Consider the following 22,701-nt stretch of genomic DNA (forward strand, 5'->3'; position numbering starts at 1 on the left):
TACGCTGTGCTTGCAAGTACTGCTTCAAGTAACCTGGTCACAGTCAATTTGGCTTCTCTATGTCTTCTTTCAGGATTTCTGCTACTTCTAAAGCATCTTGCTGGCCTTTTCGGCTGCTTTACCAGGTAATATGTCTCATTATTAGGAGCTGCTAATACCCCAATGGGCTACTAGCTTTTGTCATAGCAACCCTTTTCAGTCCCTTCAGCAATATGAAGTCGGACTGAGATGCATGCAACTCCGCAAACCTTTTCCTTGTCATCACCACTGTTGGGGCTGCAAAAATATCAGTGCCCTTGGCAATACTATCGTTTTGGGTACTGCTGTTCTACTCATGGGAGACTGGGGAAGCCACCACTAGGACATATTTTCGTTGGTCGCAATAGCCATGCCTAAATTTGTGGTCGGCAGTTGCTTGTCTCTGCTATATATATATGCAACCCTAGGTATCTAAATGGTTCCCTCTCCCAAGGGAGTCGTTTCTGGCCAGATGATTGTGTTCATCTTCTGGAAGTGAGTTCTATGGGTATAGGGAGAATTTGCCACACTTTATTTTTAGAACAAACACCCTGCTAAAATTATTCTAATGTGTTAATGACTGCCGGGAGGTCTATCTCTGCATGTCATAAGTGTAGCAAGATTTCATCGGCATTCAAGGATATAACATGATATTGGTTGGCTATTTGTATTCCCAAGGAATGACCTTTAGCCGTTGAGGTTCTTGTTAGAGGCACAGTTGCTGTGGAATACCATAGTGAAGACAAAGGGCATACCTGTCTGGTGCTTTTTCCCATCATTCATTGTTTGTGATTTAGTATACATGGAGGATGTGTATTGAATGAGGGGCCTACTATCGGAGGGAGGCAGCTCTCGACTCCATATCACAATTTCAAATGCCTCTTTAAATCATTGGTGACTAATGTGCCATTCATCTCCCGTTGCAGGTGGGGAGAGTAGATTGTGAGAAGGAGTGTACTCCCTGTCCTCCATGCGCTCCTCAATGGTGATGAACGTTCGATAGAGGACCTGGGCAAGCAATGCTCTTTATTGTGTGGCTTTCTTACCATTTCATTGTCTTGTGGCTCGTGGAGGGATGACTGCATGCAATCGCTCTCCTTTCAGGAAGTCACCATTTAGTAAGGTGAATTTTTTGTCTTGAACAAAGATGCTCACTGTAGCCAGATGTGTGTGCATATATTATGACTTGTGCGATGGGTATGAAGATGAGTGCCTTATTTGTCACATTTTCTAGCTGATAAAGTTGCAGGATGAAATGTTGGATCAGTAAATTTAAGCACATGAAATTTTATTTGCAAAAATGATTTAATAGCTAGAAAAAAACCTAGAATGATACCATTTTTTGTATAGGACCCTGAGGGCATGGGAGGAGTGGATGGGGACTGGGGGAATCTTGGGGAAGTGGAAGGGAGCTTTGGAGCAACATAGGCCTACAAAAGTGCTTTTTGGACTAAGGAGTAGCCCGGCAACAAATGGCAACTACTGGGCCTCCCAAAAATTTAATTGAAAGCATTTTTTTAAAAACTGTGAAATGGTTGAGAAGCATCCGCGGAGTGGGGCGAGTGAAGCGGAAGCAGCAGGGCCTGTATTTGAGCAGAGAGGATGCTGCACAAGGGAGCAAGGAAACACAGGCGTTCTCATGGAGTGCTTAATACAAAAAAGTAGTTTCCTAAAAAAGAGCAGGGGATGAATTCAAGTCATAATAATTGTAAAGAGGCTATGCTCCAAAGGAAGGGACAACAAGAGGAAGGCAAATCATCATATTAGAAGTATGCACATGAGTGACAATAAGCCAATGCAGTGGTAAACAATGGTCACTATGGCTCTAAGCCGACTGTAAGTTTTTGGTATGGTCCACAAGAGGTTTTCACCTATGGATAGATTTTAGCAAAACCTAAGTAGAGGGTGCACTTAAATCAGCAAAACTATTAATCATAATTGTACACAGTTTAAGATTATATACTGTGCTGTACTATCAGACAAACATTTAAGCCATATTAAATAGTAAAGCGCTTCGCAAACAAATAATGGACTGAATGCTGACTGAATCATACATTCACCCCCAGTCAAGAGATCTGGGTTAAATCCATAGTTCTTTTGCTCACTACGCCACCATATGCAAATCAGTCTTGACCCTGTTTCTCAAGGAAACAGTCCTGCACGAACTGCCAAGCCAGGTCCTCTCCAGACCGGAAAAAAGAGTCCTGGGACGGGGGGGTTAATGTTTGACAATGTTCAACATTCCATCCATTATCTTAAAACACAAATCTAGCTGAGTTCGAGGCTCAAATTGAATCAGTCATCTTCTAAAAAATTCCTCTACATTGAGTTAAAACGACCAAAAAGATTGTAAGTGGAGAGGTGCTGTGCTGAGAGATGTATTTTGGGATCTGTTCATGACGGACTTCACCAGGATGCCTAACATCTCCTTTTGTTTTTATTGTTGGACATTTGTGTTTTAGGAGATGCTGAATGAGGAGTACACTGAAGAAGGTATCAACCCCACGGAGTTTTCAGATGAAATTCTATTGCACATCCTGAGTTACATCCCTAGCACAGACCTGATTCTTAACGTTAGGAGAGTGTGCCGGAAGCTAGCAACACTGTGTCTGGATAGTAGCCTAACTAAACAGGTTGTGCTGCACAAGGAATATCAGGTAAGTTTACATGCATGTAAAAAGTTCACACCAAAAATGCTCGAAACAAAAGTGGGCTAGATGACCTAATTTCCAAGTGAATATAACAGACTAGGCCGTGCACATACACATGACTGAGAATGTGATAGGTGAGCAGTTTTCTTTTCTCTTCAGACCACTTTTAAGGGAAAATATTTTTTTGGTACAATTATTATCTGCCTCACTATTTCTCCTTCCCCACACAACACAGAATGCCTCACCTTCATTTGTTGCTGTTTGTAGAAACATGGTACAGGGATAAATAATTATAAAGCGAAGGAGCCTCTGAACAAAAATTTCAAACTGTAGTTGTCCTGACTAGTTTGTTCTTCTCACATTACTAAGCATTGGAACATATTAATATCTGTGACAATACAGCCCGAAGCCTCCCTTCAAACACACTACCTAAGGAGCGTATCTTGCCCAGTTTCAAAAGCAACCCTAAAAGGCATCTTTAGAGGTAGTTTTATCAAATATGGAGTATCTCTCCTACAGTCTTACTAGAAACTGATATTCTGTTCTTTAATATCCACTCTTGTCTCTTGAACTCTTCTTTTTGGAGTCCAGGCACTGAACAACCCACTCATCTGTTGTCCTAAAGCAAGTTCTATTCTGTCAAGATGTCCTCATTCCCTGGATTCCTCAGGTCAACCTTGACACTTATTGATGTTTCTTTGTGCATTCTACATTATCTTTTATTTTTTAACATGTCTATTGTAATCATCGCCTTTACCTCCCCCCAACTTGACTATATGAACTGGGTATGTCTCTCTTGCACATGTAGACTTCCAAAAGTCAATAGCTCTACAGGCCGACATATCCTGGGACTACAAAAGTTTGAACTTGTCACCTGTCCTTTGTCAACTCTCCACTTTTTGATCATCATTAAACAAGCATATTTGAACTCTCTACATTCTACATTTTTCTAATCACAAACAGGCTGCTTTTCTCATACAGACACTAAATGAACATGCTTAGTCATAAACTGTCCACCCAAAATGTGTGGTTCGGAGATTTGTGCTTTTGCTGTGTTAGTCCTGAATTTAAGAAGGATACCGTTAATATGCTTAAGTAGGGTACCATGGGACCGGAAGGAAAGACCAGTTGCTCTAAATTTGCTATTCACCTCTGATTTTCCAATAATTACGAGGATAGTGAAGATGCCCAGTAAAGTCTCTATACTGAATTTACACATTTGTGTAAGTACTGTATTCCATCTAAATTAATTATAGCAATCAAAACGAGGATGATAATTTTATTGTGCAAAACACTGATACAGATAAACACGCTTTTGACCATGCTATAATTGAGTCCTTGTCTTGAGAGGGATTTTGTTTTATTGATGCTGGGCAGAGAGCAAAGCTACTCAGCCCAGGGAAGCTCAAACTAAGCAAGAGGGACAAGCACCGACACAGTCTTTTTTGGGTGTTTTAAAATATTGTCTTGACAAATATATTCAGTGGGACACCAGCAACTTTGCAGGTGCTTGGCACTCATTACTGATCATTCCATCTTTGGTGCCCATAAGTGAAGCTCAATACACTGAGACTGATGCTCCTGCTGACCTGTCCTCCAGCTCACCCGCCTTCTGATTCCAGACATTAGTGGCCAAATCTGCCGAAATGAACCAGTGGGTGAAGGAATTGTAGCTGCTCTCAAATGCTCAGAAACAGCCAACTATATTTCTGTGTTTCACCTCATTAAATTAGGGAATCACTGGGAGACTATGTCGCAGTTATCTAGCGTTAAAAACCAGAGATTGGGAGACAGAAGATCTTTGGACCAGAACGTCTGTGCAGAAATCCGTACAAAGCCACTCTCCTTTGTCACTCTACATATAATTAGATATTTACTCCTGCCCACACCCTAATAGAATATGCAGGTGCCTTCACACCCTCAGAGAAAGAGTTTCAAAAGGACATTCCTGCTGCAAAGATTAGTAATGTTAGGGGCTGGTATCATGTGACATCTTTTGAGCGTGCCTGTTGATGCACTTCTGCCACAGTGTGAGCCCACTCAGCCCTTAGAATATGAGCCGAGCTATGAGTCTACATCCGGTGGAACAGGGGGGCCTGGGAGCAAAGACTTTCCATTCTGTCCCCCAAAATTAATAAAAGAAAATGGAACCCGGCCAAAAGGATAACTGAGGCTCTTATTGAAGTGTTTATTCTTGATCGAATGAGCCTGAGCAACAGCAGAGTAATGTCAAAAACAAGGCCGGTATGCATGGGTTTTCTTTAGAGTGTTGATTTTAAAACTCTAGATTCGGAGGACTGGAACAACAGGAATGATCTTAGAATGGTTCAGCATAGGAGAAGGTCAGACAGGCGAATAGGGAACATTTTTATCTAGATCTTAAGACCTCAGATTTCATAAAGAAAGTCGATTTAAAAATACAAATTAAGAATTATGATGGATTGATGAAGCAAGTCGCACTCAATCACTAATGTGTGGAACTAAACCTTGAGTTTATTGATTGCTCTGGCATCTCTGCTTTCTAAACCAATATTGATCAATAAATGTTTATTTGCAAACTGACAGTCGAGAATCAACAGAGATTCGAGGACATTTAGAACATTCATGCAGTGTTTCTGAGATCTAGGTACAAGCATTTCCTCAGCTAAAACAAATTTGTAAAAACAAATCTTAGATTTGTTATCTCAAATGAAGCACAAGATTTGTCTGCCTAACTCTTAGCTTACTCTTACTCACAAGATAATATAAAGGTGGTGTTAAAAATAGAATATATGAAATTCCAAGTACCTCTTCCTTTCCTTCCAATGTCTATTTTGCTTTCTGTAGCTTTTACACACTTATGTCTTCAGTGTTTGCACACAAGAAGGATGAATAGGTGTTGTATTGTCTTCTTCAGGAAGATTGAGGAAGCCAGGTGCTGTCAGAATGTTCAAAATGAATCTTGAAGTATTAGTTAAAAAGATAATTCAGTCTTTTTAAAGGAGAATAATCTCCTGTTGTCCATTTGAAGATGTAATTTGGATAAGATGATCCTGGCCTGGTTCAAATGTTCATTTAAAAGTCCTTCTCTTCTATAGGTTTGTCTAATATTTCTACTAACTTCAGTCTGGCATCCCCAGCTTCATAAGCTGCTACAAGAAAATTAAGGGTGTGGCAAAACTTTAATGGATCCTGTTCTCAAAGCTAGTTGGGCCCGTCTTGATGTTTTTCCGCCCATGACGGTAATCTCTTTAATCAATTTGTTTTGAGCAAGACAGACCGTATTACTATCTGGCTTTGCTATTTGACTGTGGCCATAGACTACAAAATCTACTTAATCTTAGAACTCAAAGCTCTACCAGCAGATGAAGTATGAGAATCGACTATGGTCAATGAATGTTACGATGTAGCAAAATATTTAAAACTTCAAAAAAATTCAAGGTAAGTGCAACTTCTGTGAAAAATCTTTCAACCCCATATCTCTAATGAGCACATGCACACATATGATGTGAACAAGCTTAGGGAAAACCGATAGAAGTACATTTTTTAAGTCATGTTGTACAATAGCGTGGCTGTGCAGAGTGACCAAGTTAAACAAAACAAATTCTATGAAGCAGGGTAGCCCAACCAACGGAAGGCAGGGTGGGAGCAGGGCAGCACCGAAAACTGGATGGAGGGTAGGGGCAGGGCAACACGTGCAATAGAACGAAGTGTGGGTGCAAGGTAATACAGACAACTGGAGGAGGGAGGGTGGGTGGGTGGGTGTGGGCAAGCCACTTCCCTCGCATATGATTCCATAGCCCAAAGTGCTCCGAGGCATTTGCAGGGAGGTTAGGAGTGCTCAATTGAAAAGCCTAATCCATAAAGAAGTAAATAATATAAGTAGTCCACACTTCAAGCCAAACGGGAGTAGAAAGAAAAAGCTGTAATGGGTATCCGTCTTAGGATATAAGGGAGGGGGGAACGGTGTCTTGAGGTCAGCAGGAGTGTGTTCCTATGTTAGAGCATGGGATTCAGTAAGGTGGACCTTCAGTGAGTAGTGGATAGTGCTCCGAGCAGGTGTCTTGCCTACTTGTGTCCCTTGCAAGAAAAGAGGTCTTTTAATTTCCCTTGCTGCCTCACAAACCTGAAGCACGTCGACCTCTGAAGCTCAGCTACTTTCTGTTCATATATAACGAGAAAGGGTGGAAGGGCACTGTGTACTTCAGATAGCAAGATGACAGTACGTACCAGTAGTAACAGTGCTTCCTCTTCCCCTTTGGATATGATGAAAATATGGCCTAGTGAGTTGGGTGAATTCGCCCTCCCCCTCTCGCCAACATCTGTTGGAAAAAAATCTTGGGGTGAATATAGATGCGGCCCTATCATTTAAACTTTATGTTCATCTGTAGCTGGATTCTGTTTTTCTCTACTGAAATCTTTGAGAAAGACCTTAACATTTTTTCCAGAGGTCACTCGGGAAGATATAGTTCATGCATCGACCACACTTAGATTGGACTATTGTAATGTCCTTTTTATGGGGGCACCTCTGGAGTTGACTAATAGGCTATAATGCATTCAGAATGCGGAAGCTCGTCTTGTTCTGAACACCCCTAAACATCAGTCTATTCGGGAAGACCTGAATGTATTACATTAGCTACAGATCAAGCAAAGAATAAAGTTCAAAACCCTCATGATCACTATAGGGCTGTACTTAAGAAGGGCCCGGCCTATATCCAGGACAAAATTATAAAAATACGGAGCCGCCCAGAGCCCCCGATCTGTGAGTCAAAATCTTTAGATTGCTAGGGAACATAAAACGAGAGCTGGGGGAAGAGCATTCTCATTTTGGCTCCCACCCTGTGGAACTCCCTCCCAGAGCATCTTCGGGGTGCACCTTCTGAGTCCATCTTTATGACATATTTGAAGACTTTCCTTTTTAGAGAAGTGTAATAGAGACCTTCTTCCCCATTGTAGCAGAGCGCGGGGACGCTCCTGTTGGAGCAGCTGTTTGCGCTTTAGAAGTTGGTTTTATTTATTCATAAGAATGTTAATGTCACAAAGGTTATTTCCTCCTTTTAGATTGTGTGCACAGTTTCTTTTTTGGACTTAATAAAATCCATGCAGGTATGTCTTAAACACTCTTTAGATCCAGTACTCTTTAAACATCAGTAGTATTTGATGTCTTTGAGGAGATAGTTCAAATAACATTCAGATAGGCTGACACATGAGTGAATTTTAGTATGGACAGGAGAATGGCTGGAGCAAAGGGACAAGGTAGAGTAGGATCACCTGAAGTTATTTGCCCCTGGAATGGATAGTCTGTGCTTGATCACAGGCTTTTTCTGTGGTTACTGATCCGTAAGCAAGAGGGGAACATGAATAGATTTGATACATTGCATATACAAACATCTCAGCTTTGCAATTCAAATTGGTGGATGATATAAAATTAAAGATGGTGGTGGAGTAATTTGAGGATTGGTGAATTCATGGAGGCGTCTCAAGGTATTTTTAGTTTTTATCCTTGCTGGCCTTGCTTATCCATGCACTTGAATGCTGAGTGGCAACCACTAGGGCTAGAATAGAGCACCAAGTCGAAAAGAGCAAAATAGCAGATATTCCTTCAGTATAGAAGACTGTGTAAAAATTCACAGAAATAAAAGCATTAGTCCCAAACAAGACCTTGGAGACTTGCTTCCCAGGTTAGAATTATTGAAGAGGTCTGGACAGGTTGCTTCTTAACACACTTACAAACACTTGTTCCATTGGCCTTCATAACTATTCTTAGCAACTTCCAGACTTGATAAAAAATATCTCATGAACATTTACTGGACCCATATTAGCAATCCTTTTTCCACATTCCATGCTGTCTCTGCTCCAGCTTGTTTTGAAGCTTCATGCAGGACCTCCTCCATACTCTCTTAACCTGCCTTGCATAGTACAACCCTGTTCAAATGACACACTTTATACCCTTTCAGGATTGCAGAAGCAATCGACCACCTTCTACGAGTCCAGAAATGAACATCATTCTTAGGTTCCTTTACTTTTCTTTTCACTCTCCCCTTCTGGGCAGAAAACGTTGCCACTTTTAAATAAAAATTTAAAATATCCTGTGGCATTGAGCAGTTATTTTACTAGACGTCTGCAACATTTTCAGATGCTCCTCCATTCCAGCACAATTTCTTCTTAATTGCCCGTTGTTTTCAAGTTCAATTTCTTAATTCGATCATTATACCTTGGTTGATACAGAGAAGTTTGTTTGTCAGCGGCTTACAAATCCGCTAGAAATTCCTTCATAAGATTCTTCTGGAAATGTATTTATGCATCCCCAACAAAAGACATTGAGACACCATGCCTCTGAAGTGAACATATTGACACTATTTCTGCTAATTGCGTTTATGGCATATTAATTAATTCAGCCGACAAATTACAATAATTTATTAACACTTACACATACTAGTGTATCCCTTAACCCACCTATGCATAACACTTGATTTTGTATACATACTACTGCAGAAGCTTTCCTGCACAGTACTCTGTCCGAGTGATGGACTTTAAGCGATTTAGGTGCCCTGGGTTTGGTGATATGTAGGTGGATGGCTCCAGGGAAATCTGGAAATTGGGTTTTCTGTATTAAGAAGCATCTGGGTGGTCTGTGTGCCTCACCCGTTAACTAAAGATTAAGTTGAGGGAGCAGGCAAGTCAGGACTCTCTACACATTAAGTTGGTAAAAGAGATCACTCCTAGTCTTTGCACAGCAATAAACATCAGTACCAGATAACAGCTTGCGATAAATCACACACTTAAGCACAAATTTACACATGGCCATGTGTAGTATTCAGACTTTATGGTGTCTGCTTCACTAGAGTCATTTCCAGGTCCCAGCAACAGCGTGCACTCTGAAAAGATCTAACATTTGATTTCCGCTGCCTGCTTGGTGATGTTGTAAGGTTTAGTGTATGTGGCTGACTACTTATAACATATTGGTGAGATGGAGAACTCTGCCTGGCCTTGTAGACGAAAGAGATAACTGCATCAGATCAGAAGTGGGCCTGCCAGGAAGCTGTCCTGCTCCCCGTCTGGAGAAATGTTTTCCCTTCAAGTGAAGGTGTGACCTGCCATAGGCCCCTGCAGTTAGCTGCAGATGCCCACAAGGCACACGAAACCCCTTGGGTCTCGTCGCACTGTTTTCCAAAACAAAGCACCCCCCTTTGGCGTGGGTCCAGGGAGAGGGAGCGAATGACCTCAGGCAGAGGATGCTCTGTCAGGCACTGCAGTCCTCCTGATCTGGAGGCCAAAGACAGTCTCAGCTCCTGACTCAGTTTCCCCCAACACCCCTCGGAGCACAAGCGAGCACAGGTCCCCTTGAATGCAAGCACAGGCCGCTTGGACTCTGCAAGCTTCCCCCGCATTCCTTGAACTCCTCATGTCCCAGCACATCAGATGGCTGCCAATCTTTGCACACACTCCTCTTGCACAGCAATATGATGGTGTATGTCAGGACGTTCCTTGTCCCAACCACGATCACTTCCACCTGTCTCCGCTGCTCCCAGTGCAGTCCTTACTGTTTCGTGGAGACAGTGAGATGCTTTTTGTCCCTGGAATCTCGTGGACACGAGGCCAGCTCACCGGTCCTCAGAGAATACTTCGAGACACGGGCCACGACAGTTTACACTAGCTGCATGCCAGCAATGTCCAGGCAAACTCACCCAGTGATAGTCCCCTTCTTGAAGCACGACCAGCGCCAAGCCACCACAAGTCTGCAGATAGTCCAATTGCAGTCCCTCCTGCCCTAATGATTGCTCATGTCACTGTCCTAGTATCCAACCAGCGTAGTATGGTTCCAAGTCCAGATGTGTCTCTACTTCCGGAGGTCGAAGTCCCAGTAGTTATACCCACTATGGCCTTTGAAGATACGATTGGTTCAAAAGGCCACCTTTCAAATGCACAGGCCCTCTCTAAATGATGTCCTGTCTGCTATCCTACCCCAGTAGGTTTGATCACTATTTTTAGTGGGGAAAAGACCCTGCCACTTGGAAGGCATATGCCAATTCCACCCCCACATAACCATGCCAGAAAAGCCCTTCAAAGTCAGAGGTCTGCAGTTTCCAGTGAACCCCTAGGTTATGGCCCTTAATCAGGAATGCACAAATGTGGCTATCCCCCTAGCACCCAGTTGTGAATTAGGAGACAGGCACACAGAGCATTGCACATCGAAATGCCCACTTTCCCAAAGTGACATTTCCATCATCATAATGTTGAACTCACGCCCACTACCGGAGAGGATTCGCATTATGAACTCTTCGATACCCAACATCATACTGTTGCTATTCTGCTTGTAGGAGGTAATACTAGACCGCCTTTCCCTACATCCTCTCATGCTAATCCGATCCCAGAAGCAGGGCCCATTGTACCAAACTCACCACCTGGTATCAGTCACGACTCTTGCATATAACACATACACACACCTGCCCAACCTCTTCCCAACACACGCTCCCCGTCACGAGGGATAACTCTGATATAGCAGGAGACATGCAGAACCTTGGCACACAGCTTTGTAAACGCCAAGGCAAGTAACAGTAACCCGTGCACACAGAGACCCCTTCATGGCAAACCTGTGTCACAATTAATGAGCTACCTCTGTGGATGGCACAGCCAGTATGGCACACCCACTGAGGCACATTGGAGATAAATGCTCCTGGTATAGATCTTACCCCAGGACAAGGGACTTACAGCTAACTCGAATCAGCCAATCATACAACACCACTCCGCAGCATGTACATAATGAGCACACGGCTTTGACAATGCATGGCAGTGCAAACGTGCCTAAATCCTAAGGCTAATGAACAAAGGTGTACTTGTTGTACACCCAGCTGCTGCACTGCTAAAGTGAGGAAAACGATCCTATAGAGTAAACCTCATATTCCAAGTTGGCCAGATTCATCCATAGTATACCACTCATTGTATCTTCATTGTAATCTATTACTTTGCTGCTTGATAGAACCACTCCGGAAACATCTATGTTGAACCCAATTACTTTTTTCTCATATTCAAATGCCTTCTGTTGCCCATCCGAGCTTTAACATTGGCATGTGTGGTCAATCAATTCCATAACAGTCTCGTTTAAAAACCCAATGCATTTCGAACCAAACAGTTCTTCGTCAGGGGTTGCTGTGAATAAATTAGAAAGAAACGCTAAACCAACCCATCACAAACAAAATAAATAGGATCAAATACATTCAGTGGCTAACAGTGCTAATTTCACCCCTTCACCCTCTTCAATAATTTCCTGCTTCAGTCCCACCCTGTTGTCCCCTCGTGTACACATGTGAAACTGAAATTATTTCAAATTACTCAGCAATCAATGCAACAATCCCTTCAAATTATTTCCCCAAAGAATCTGTTTCCGTTATTCTAATGCAAACAAAACCTTCTCAAAACCTGTGCTAACAATAAAGGTGAGCCCGTGATGTGCAGGAGGCTAAAATTTTCTTGTAGTATTATCAGAATATGACTCGTCTTGTTAATCTTTTCTTGTCAACCTGCTTGCGCATAAATCACCATCATCCCACCTCCCATTCTTATCAACAAAAATCTTTTACAAGCGCTCGCCCTTTAATGTTGCCTCATTAACAAGATTAAGCATAAATACCTCATGAAACCGTTACTGTTGACATGATGTTTCCTAAGGCTGGCATCTAAAACAACGGACAATAGGGAAGAAGAAAAGCTTAAAGTCAAGGGAAAACACCCTAGAAAGGGCCATTTCCAACAATCAGGTTATGTGATTAACAGTGGGGTGTGGTGATTGTTACTGCGACAGCAAAAGTAAATATATGTTTTTGAAACATTGCTGGACACTCGGAGAACACCGCACCAATTGACTGGGAAGACTTTGATTCTACACATGCTGTCTGCACTCTTCCATTGAGATTTTTTTATCCCGGCTTTGGGCATTAGGGGGACGGCGGGGGGGGGGGGGGGGGGGGGAGTCCAAAGGCTGGTTGTGGGTAGGGTTACATTTAAACTGTCATGTTACTGCAATAGAAACTGATCACAAACCTAGACCGCAACTACTGTTAACCTTGAAACCACGCTGCAGAATGATGCCTTGTAATATTCATAACCGAGAACTTAAACACAGGGATGATTCAACTGCTTTAAATGCAACAGATCGCATGCTACTTAACTGTCACAACACTACAGTGCTAAAGACAGATTTGCCATAGTGGTAGCAGGCGATTTTCACACCATACTTGAACCTACAGTGTTCACATAATCCTCCTGCATGAGGAATTCCGGGCAAGGGAGATCCCATGCACCCTAGCTGTGCTTATGACCTGCTGAAGAGTTTGGCGGCATATGGCCCATTTGACTTTGATGCACGGATTCTGCACCTGTACTAGTGGATCGAATTTGGATTCCATTCAACAACATACCATCAGTAGCTGGCAGTACAGCAGGATGATCAATTTTATAATGTTAAATCAACCAAGCTGGTACCTGATCATTGACTTGGCTGTTGAGAAAGGTGCTGAAATTAACTATGAACCCCTTATATAATATCTTGAATAAAGTGATATTGTGCTTTCCCAAAGTTGCATCAAGTTTTGCAATAATGTGGTCATAGTGAATAATTTAAGACTCAAATGGGACTCGCTGGCAATGAGCAATGAGGTGTGCACTTCTTTCCGTTCATACCCTAATTACAGATATTCTGTGGTGCTTGTGAATCGAATAACTAGAACCCTATCAGTATGTTGAAGTTCACCAATCCCTCTGTGAGATATGGCCCAGTTTTGTTTAAACTTTTCACTAAAGGAACCCGAATCAAAAGAAACCTATCCTGCATATGAGAGGGAGTGCACAGGATTGAAAATCTTCCTCCTGGTGAAGAAAAATTGAAAAAACAATGAGGAAATGCGATCCAATATGAAGGTTTATAAAATATACCTAATAGGGAAAAGGAGAACTGGGAACATACAAATTGCCCTGAACTCCTTGAGGTAGGTAGGACCAATGATGCACAAACTATTTGGCATCTAGTTGCCAATGGTAGCAAAGATTTAGTCTCTAAGACTCGGGCCACATAATTGAGAATCAATGTCTTGCTTACTTTTCAGCATTGTACTGGGATGGTAGCATATTAGTAGCAAGGTACTCATTAGAAGCAAGGATCCTGTGCTAATTAGGTCTGAGGAGATGTAAGCTACAATTGTTGTTTGGACAAAAGGAGTCAGTTTATGGATTTGTAATGATCACTGCAGACCTTCTGCAAAAACTGTATTTTGAAATGGTTGTTAAGGATCCGAGATAGGTACTCTCAATGTCCCATATTCTTGAGTATTATGGGCATCACTTTAGTTAAGGCACTCTATGGAGGACATGTGAGCGGTCCAGTGGTGCTTGGAGTGGGGGAGTTTGTAATGCTTCTCGCATGTCTGTGAAGTCTGTGCTCCTAGAACTGCCACATATGGGGCCAGCTCCAGAGACAATCACATAATGTTAAGTCTACCAATAAGTAATGGCTCATATTGAAGCAATTGGCTAATCCAGCTCAAGAGAGACTGGCAGGTGCATTCTCAGCTCTAAAATGGATCCTGCCTTATTGGATGAGGTCGAACTAGGAAAGCCCAAAGTCTTGTATGCCAAATTCAGACGAGTCATTTTACCACTTTCATCCTTCAGATATAATTTGGTTTCCTCTTTTGCTCAATCTAGAACTTGTCAAAAATGCACTTCCTGGGTGGAAAATGTGCCTCACTATGTTTGCTTTTGTCCAGTTTTTGGGTGCCGAACAAGAAAATGGCTGTGATGGGTATTGAAAATAAAAGCATTTGTAACCCTAAGTACTATATAAATCAGACACTTTGAGAACTGCAGTCTTTTTAATGTCTTGATTTTTGCTCTTTGCTTAGAGTATCTAAAGGCGTTTATTTTGGTCTATGTCTTAAATGGTTCATCATTAACTATGTTTTATCAAATTGAGGGTAATGATATAATTTTTTTACTATGTTTTATCAGTTGATTCCCAAAGTAAAGTATTTGGCTGACTGACTATGTTCCAAAACACACATTGGTTTATTTATTTATTTTATTGCGAATTAGTTAGGAATACACCACTGTTCTCCAGTCCTTTGGTTCCATGACCAAGTTAAATATTGAGATGTCTGGCAACGACTTATTCTGCATTTTTCCTCTGGTGATAATGACCATGTTCCCTTGGTAAGTACAAGGCTCTACACAAGTGATCTGCCAAGGATTTAAACAGCATAAAATGGCAGTGGTTTTAATTAACTAAACAATAACATTTTTTGAATAAAGGGCATAAAATTGGCAGTAGTCTCTCCCACCCTCTCACCAATAGCAACAAAAGCAAAATAAAACACACTTTGATCTTGAAAACACTAGTAAGCCCTTCACTGTATGACTGTTTAACATAAATCTTTTTGTGTGTGTACTGCAGGCCAGTGATGACAAAGTCAAGCAACTGCTGGTTGAGATTGGGAAAGGGCTGCACGTACTGGATTTAAGTGGCTGCTACTGGCTATCCAGCCGCACCATTGACCTCGTCGCACGATGCAAGGACTTAGTGAAACTGAACTTGTCTGGATGCCACTTGACTTCTGTCCGCCTTTCCAAGATGCTGTCATGCCTTCAACAGCTGAGGTCACTTGCCATTGATGTGAACCCGGGATTCGATGCTGGTCAGTTAAGCAGCGAGTGTAAAGACACGCTGAGCCGTGTTTTAGAGCTGAAACAGACACTGTTCACACCATCTTATGGGGTCGTGCCCTGTTGTACAAGTCTTGAAAAGCTTCTGTTGTACTTTGAAATCCTGGATAGGACGCGAGAGGGTACTTTGCTGTCTGGTCAACTAATGGTTGGCCAAAGCAATGTACCTCACTACCAGAACCTTCGCCTTTTTTATGCACGGCTTGCCCCAGGAAGTGTTAACCAAGAGGTGGTCAGGCTGTATCTGGCGGTGCTGAGTGACCGGACTCCAGAAAATCTGCGTGCATTCCTCATCTCTGTGCCAGGCAGTCTAGCAGAGAATGGAGCTACTAAGAACCTTTTGGACTCGATGGCTAGGAACGTTTCCTTGGATGCTTTGCAATTGCCTAAATCTTGGGTTAATGGCTCATCCCTTCTTCAGCAGCTGAAGTTCATCAATCCCGTCTACTTCAGCTTCAGCCGTTGTACTCTTTCTGGAGGGCAGTTAATTCAAAGGGTGATAAATGGGGGCAAAGACTGTAAAAGCTTGGTGAGCCTTGACCTCGGTGGGTGTGTTCACTGTCTGACACCAGATACTTTGTTTCGGAAAGCAGAGGATGATATTGACAGCAGCATTCTGGAAGCTCTAGTTACAACTTGCTGTAATCTGAAACATTTAAATCTTTCTTCTGCTCATCATCATAGTTCCGAGAACTCAGGAAGGCACTTGTGTCAGGTACTGGCACACCTCCGGCATCTCCGGTCCTTGGCTTTGCCAGTTTGCGCTATTGCAGACAGCTCTAGAAACTCCGAAAACAACTCTGTGCAGACTGCATCTCCAACTATGGCTAATGCTGTGCCTCGAGGATTTGGAAAGAAAGTTAGAATTGGGGTGCAGACATACCCCAGGAATGTTCCTGAGCAAGACCATGTTTTTTCTTCTAACTATTTCTGGAGTTTTCTGGGGGACAGCCCATTTCTTGAAAGCCTGGAATTAATTGGGTCTAGTTTCTCTTCTGCTATGCCAAGGAATGAACGAGCCATTCGCAACTCTTTACCACCTTGCAGCCGAGCACACAAGGTCAGTGATGCAGAGGTGGCAGCAATCAGCCAGCTGACATTTTTGCAAAGCCTCACTTTGGCACAAATGCCCGGAATTCTTACAGGCTCTGGACTCATCAGCATTGGTTTGAAATGCCAGAAGCTCCAGGTGCTATCCTTGGCCAATCTTGGCATGATGGGAAAAGTGGTCTATATGTCTTCTTTTTGTGAAATGCTGAAGCACTGCAAGCAGCTTAAAGATCTCAGGTGAGACTTCAATATTGCTGTGTTTGAATTGTGCCCCTGCCAAGTCTGGTTTTGTAGAGGGGACTGCAGTGAACCATGAAGAAAGGAAAAAATAATGAGTGCCTAAAAGAATAACATTTGATTGTAAGAAAGACATTGCAAACTGATGGAAAAGGGAATAAGGTAGTGTGAGATCTAGCTAAAAGGCTTAGTGCAGTAAAGGGCAGTTTGAAGAGTTGAAGAACATACATGATGTAGATAAAAAGGGAACTTTACACTTTTGATGGCGAGTAAGCGGAAGATATAGAAGAGGTAGAGAAAGGTCGGATTGAGGAACTTGGTGCTAAATGTAGATGAAACCAACAAAAAGGTGATAAGATATCAAAAGAGTTGTAAAGCATTTGTGAAGAAATTAAAGACCGATATTTGTAAGAAGAATTATTTAATCAAAATCTGTGTTTCCAGCGGGTGCATGAAGAAAAAAAAAATGTGATGTATCCTGGCTTGATAAATACAGAGTTGCCAGACATAGCATCATATTGCTATAATCCTAGGTCCTAAAAGTGGTTCAGTAAATGATTCCACAAAAATTTTACGTTTTATTTACAGTTGCCTCAAAAAAATGAGTTCTAGATCTTTATTCGGCAAAGACGCACAAGATTTAAACGGACAGGTGTTTAGCTTCAAATACAATGTATTTGAAAGTGAAAGAATGTTTGAGTACATTATATATGTTGCTGTTTATACGACACCCCCGAAAAATTGTTCACCCTCTTGAATAAGGAAATGTATGCTTCAGATTTAAAACGGATGTGGATTTCTGTCCCAGTGCAAGTGTATTGTATATTATGTAAACCAAAAAGATTTTTATAAACAGATATCACATGTGGAATTCAGCTTGGGTGCCCCTTCCCCCTATGAATTGAGCCATAGGCTGTAGTAATCAGAATGAGATTGGTTATTGGTGCCATTTGCAAAACATTTTATTGTATAAAAATATATTCAAATAGTGTTGTATTGTATTGTATTTGAAAACAGATAAGGAGAATTTATGAATAACATTTTAAAGGTTGATAAATGTATCCAATTGAGAAAAAGCAATATTAAGACTCCAATAACTGAGAAAATTTGCCAAGCCTTGTGAAGGTAAGTCTCCATTCTATTAAGGACACAGAGACGAGGATTATGCTTTCCTTCTTCGCTTTAATCACAAATCATCAAACACAGTAGTCATTAAAGCATTACCAAACAACTTTTCCGATAAACACCAGGGAAAACGAACACAAAGTTTATAAGTCCTTCTTTAGTCTCGGCAGTCAGGTCTCGACATAGTCCTCTGTCGCTGCCTACTCTTCCTCTTCCTTTGCATGAATCACTCCACAAGGTCCTGTTCACGCATCCTGTTTCGCTCCATCATTACCTGCAATGAGATGTTGCATCAGTGACCGTTCAACAACCTCTTCTTTGGCAAAACATCTTTGTTTAAGGGTAAAACTGCAACATTGAATATGCCAACATCTTTCTTTGAGAGGCAAACACCAAACAGTGTAACCCCCTCCACACGCGGCAAATTCCGCAGCGATGCGAGGGGGTGGTGGGACTGGATGTGGCGCTCAGGTACCCAGGACAGCTCCCGGCCGTCATAAATCACGGTGGGCGTGTGCTCATGACGGCCGGGAGCCGTCCGAACTCCGCCCACCAATTAATTACCCTCGGCGGGAAATTAGCCACGCGTGGGTGGAGCGGCAACGGTCGGACGGCTCCCGGCCGTCATGAGCACACGACTACCGTGACTCATGACAGCCGGAAGCCGTCCTGAGCATCGATGTGGGCAATAGGTAGGTGGAACCATTTTACTTATGAAACATGATCACAACAAATTTCGTGAAGGTTAGACCAAAGTACTCACTCCAGAACGGTGTGGGATCGCTTTTTTTTAGCACTAGGTAGACTAATCCTCGCCTCTGCGTCCTTAATAGAATTTAAACTTGCCTTCACAAGGCTAGGCAAATTTTCATTATGTGTCAGGAGCGGTGGCGAGGATTATGCTAGTTCAAAGCTTACTCACCACCACTTGGGCTACATCCTCCACCAGCTTCAAGTAGAATTTCTTAAAGGTAAAGTCCGAAGACTAGTCTGCGGCACGCATGAGATCTCCAATCATGCACCCAGACAAAAAGCTGTTGAAGCCATTGCTCCTCTTGTTGCATGTGCTCCAAACATTTTGGTATCTGTGCCAGCTTCTTGCATCATCGTACAGGCTATAGTCGGGGAAGATACCGCCTTGTACGGTTTTCTCAATGCAATGAGAAGTTGTCACCCCCCTGGAGGTCGAACCTCTTCAATCATTTGCTCGTATGCTTTGAGGCATTGCACCACACAGAGCTGGGAGATACTGCAAAAGCTGGATAGGAAATTGTGCGAGTATTGGACTTTGTACGGCTACTGACTGTGAAAACCACCCTTTCTGGGGAGAACAGACGGGCCGTTAGATCCAAAGCTTGTACATCTGACACACTCTTGCATGATACAAGAAAAAGTAACGTAGCCAACTTGGCTGAGAGTTCTTTCCGAGACAGAAACCGATTTGGTTGCTATGACAAGAAAAGGTGGAGGACTAGGTTAATGTCCCAAAGTACTGCATAGTGTGGTCCAGGTGGAAGGGGGAGCCGAATCCCCCTTAGCAACCTGCAAAGAGAGGGTGCTTGCCCGTAGGGCCCCGTCTACTGGGGTTTGTCCCACTGAAATCGCCCAGCGGAAAGCGTTAATTGATCGATATGCTAGCCCTTCTTCTGCAAGGCTTGACAAGAAATTGAGCCTCTGCACTACATCAGCATCCAAGGGATGCATGTCCCGTCGCAGACACTATCCTACCCATCTCTTCCAGGATGAACGGTAACTTTTGGTAGTACTATCAGCTCAGGTCTTGACGAAGAGGAACTCCGCAAGGCGCAAAAGGCCTGGGAGCGTTGCCTGTGCTCGGCCATGCCATCTGTGATAAAGATCCCTCATTCACCAACCGGTGCGGTTCGAGAGCTGGATTCAGCAGAATGTGAGGAAAGTTGGGTAGTTGGTTTGGAGAATCCCAGAAAAGTTCCAGAAGAACTGGAAACCACACTTGAGACTTCCATACAGGTGTAATCATGATCAACTCTTCTTGCGGACCAGAGCTAATACCTGGGTGATCATTGAGAAGGGGAGGGGGGAGCATAGCCCTTCTCCTGACTCCAATCTTGGAGCAACGCATCCTTTGCCTTCGCTTCAGGGTCTGGCCTCCTGCTGAAGAACCGTGGCAGCTGGTGATTGAGGCAAGGTCGATTGAGAATATACCCCATTTGTTGACCAGCTTGCGAAAGACGCGAGAGTCTAGCTTACACAAGCCCAAGTCCCAGAAGGGCCGCGAATGCCAGTCCACCATCTGGTTCGCATGGCCCGGGAGGTATTCCGCCGTGACAGAGACCTGATTCTCCAGGTAGAAAGTTCGGAATTCTGTCGCCAAATCTGCCAGGGGCGCAATACCTGGTGTCCCTCAGGTGGTTGATATATTGCACCCCTAAGAAATTGTCCATCTTCAGGAGAAACGAAGATTGAATCCTGTCTTTCATATAACACTGAACAGCAAACAACTCTGCCAGGAGCTCCAAACAATTTAAATGTAAGTGCTGTTCCAGTGGAGACCAGCTTCCACCGGTGGAGAAATCCTCACACATTGCGACCCAGTCGAACCTGCTGGCATCCGATTCTTTCCCCAAATCAGGAGCAGAATTGAAGATTGCTCTCTTGTTCCAGGCCTCCATATGGGTGATCCATCATTCTATCTCCTCTCTGGCTTCGCTTGACAGTGGAACCTGCTGCGAATAGGTTAGATCCTTTTACAGTGGTGCGCTTTGTGGTGCCGCAGGGCTCCAAAGTGCAGAGGACCCGTAAAAAGTGTCTTGATCGATGAGGCGAGAAGTCTTACTAAGCGGACAATCTGTCTGAGTGACGTGTGAGACTTGGCCTATGTCTGACGGAGTTCGTGCCTGATCTTGGTCATCGTTCGAGACGGAAGATTCAGGGATGCCGATGTGGAATCTATGACGAAACCTGTGAGCCGGGGTAAGAAAAGACGACTTTTCATTGATAGCAAACGCGAGGCTTTGCAAAAGGTTTATCGCTGTCTGAAAGTGTGTTATCTGTTTCTTGGGGCATTTGGGCCGGAGGAGCATGTCGTCTAGGTACACGATGAGCTGAATTTCCTGTAATCTGAGGAATTCCACTACCTTTGTAAAGCACCAGGGTGCTGACGAAAGGCCGAAGGGAAGGTGATGAACTCGAATGTCTGAGATTGCCACATGAACTGCAGAAACCGGCAATGAAGGGGGGAGGGGGGCACAGGCACCACTAGGTATGGGTCCTTCAGGTCCAGGCCCACCATCCAGTCGGACAGGAGCAACATGTCCCTGAGAAGATGAATGCCTTCTATTTTGAAGCGGCGGTACACCAGCCACTCGTTGAAGTCGCGGAGGTTGATCACAGGCCGTCGGTCCCCATCTGACTTATGGAATAGAAAAGGGTTGCTGAGGAAACCATTGAGATGCACAACCTATTGACAGATTATGCTTTTCTGAAGGAATGCTTTAATGGCTGCTATGTTTGATAATTTGTGATAAAAGTGAAGAAGGAAAGCATAATCCTCGCCTCTGGTCCTGACAAAGAATCTTGAATAACCTAAAACACACTGTGGTACCTAAGGAATTTAAGATTAGATTTTCTTTTAGCATATCAAAAATTTGGTTATGGTGGGATTCTCTGACATGCTTCTTTGTGTGATTGTAAGTACAGGCTCTTGAAACAATAGCTGAAATTATCATCGTCAATTGCTTTTATTAGATACTATTTTATTAGCCTTTTATTTTTAATTCTGAATTTACCTTTTGTAATTGTTTATTTTGTTGGGTAGATGGTATAGTTGCTAGTTTAATTTAGAGTAAGGATTAATATGAAATATTAGATTGCTACAAAATGTTGATTTGATCTCAGATAATAGTGCAGCTTTTAATTACGGAAGACTAGAAATCTTCAAGACATGCTGCATCAATTCAAAATGGAAACCTAAGGATGTCATGCAATTAGAACAAGTGTACTCTCTACAGGATGGTATTGAGAAACATTTCAATGTCACCAAGATACATTACATAAATTCTGAGCTGTAGTATGAGTACGGATATGGTTTGTAGATAGAATTACTATATTTAGATAAATTGCAGTATTATTTATATTAATATAAAATGTCTTGATTGGTTTGATTATGCTTGTGGCTGATTTTTTAAGTTTTCTATTGACACGCAAGGAAATGAGATGAGAGTTCCTTTTGACGTTTTTAAGTATCAGGTGCAACACCACCAAGTGACCAGGTACCTGGGTGGGCACCCTTCTAGAACTGCTTCACCATAATTTCACTCCCCAACATTCCCCATTACCTCACAGACCACTTCTGCATCCTATCATGACAAGATTATCCCACTACCTTATGTGAGTAACGACAAAACCTAATCTGAGAAAAAAAAAACCTTTTAAAAAAATTGGAACTGTAGCAAAGTGTTGAACTATGTACTCTTTAAGTTCAAGCTATAGAACAGTAATAGTAGCAATGGTGCAATATGACCACTCTCAACCAACATAGTCCTTCGTCCATTTAGGGTGCTTTCTGTAATAGCCTGGGTTGGAGTCCCTTGAATGAGCTTCTAGCCCCTTTCATTGACCACTCCACCCTCCAGGAATGAACCTGCCAAACCTACTTCAGTACCTATTTTGGCAAGTCTTGATGAACTCCAGACTTCACCATCTTGACCATATTCCTCATAACCTTCACAATCGTAAATGGTCCTAAATACGCAATTCACCTTTCTTAACAAACCTAGGACACATCACCCACTTTCCATTACATTTCCTTTACACCTTGCTTCTTATCGTACTAAATATTGTAATGCTTCTGGTTCCTGCCACTCTTTCGGCAGCTACACACTTATTCTATCAAATCTTTAGCCACGCAGAGTGCTTTTTGAATCTGGCAGCTTAGCTCTTCAGACTG

General features: G+C 42.7%; 1 protein-coding gene across 2 annotated transcripts in view; it reads left to right on the forward strand.

Annotated features, from left to right (window-relative positions):
• Positions 1-22,701, forward strand: part of FBXL18 (F-box and leucine rich repeat protein 18) — a 216,733-nt gene that overhangs the window by 22,517 nt on the left and 171,515 nt on the right. Inside the window, exons 2-4 of one of the 2 annotated variants that reach the window (XM_085629164.1) lie at positions 945-1,141; positions 2,481-2,675; positions 15,094-16,649. In XM_085629164.1, coding sequence (XP_085485290.1) covers positions 1,094-1,141; positions 2,481-2,675; positions 15,094-16,649 — 1,799 coding nt within the window. In that variant the 5' untranslated portion in view covers positions 945-1,093. The remainder of the gene's footprint in view (positions 1-944; positions 1,142-2,480; positions 2,676-15,093; positions 16,650-22,701) is intronic. The other variant, XM_085629165.1, reaches the window with a different exon arrangement.

This window comes from Triturus cristatus, chromosome 10 (genome assembly GCF_964204655.1).
Source record: "Triturus cristatus chromosome 10, aTriCri1.1, whole genome shotgun sequence".
Classification (NCBI taxonomy): Eukaryota; Metazoa; Chordata; class Amphibia; order Caudata; family Salamandridae; genus Triturus; species Triturus cristatus.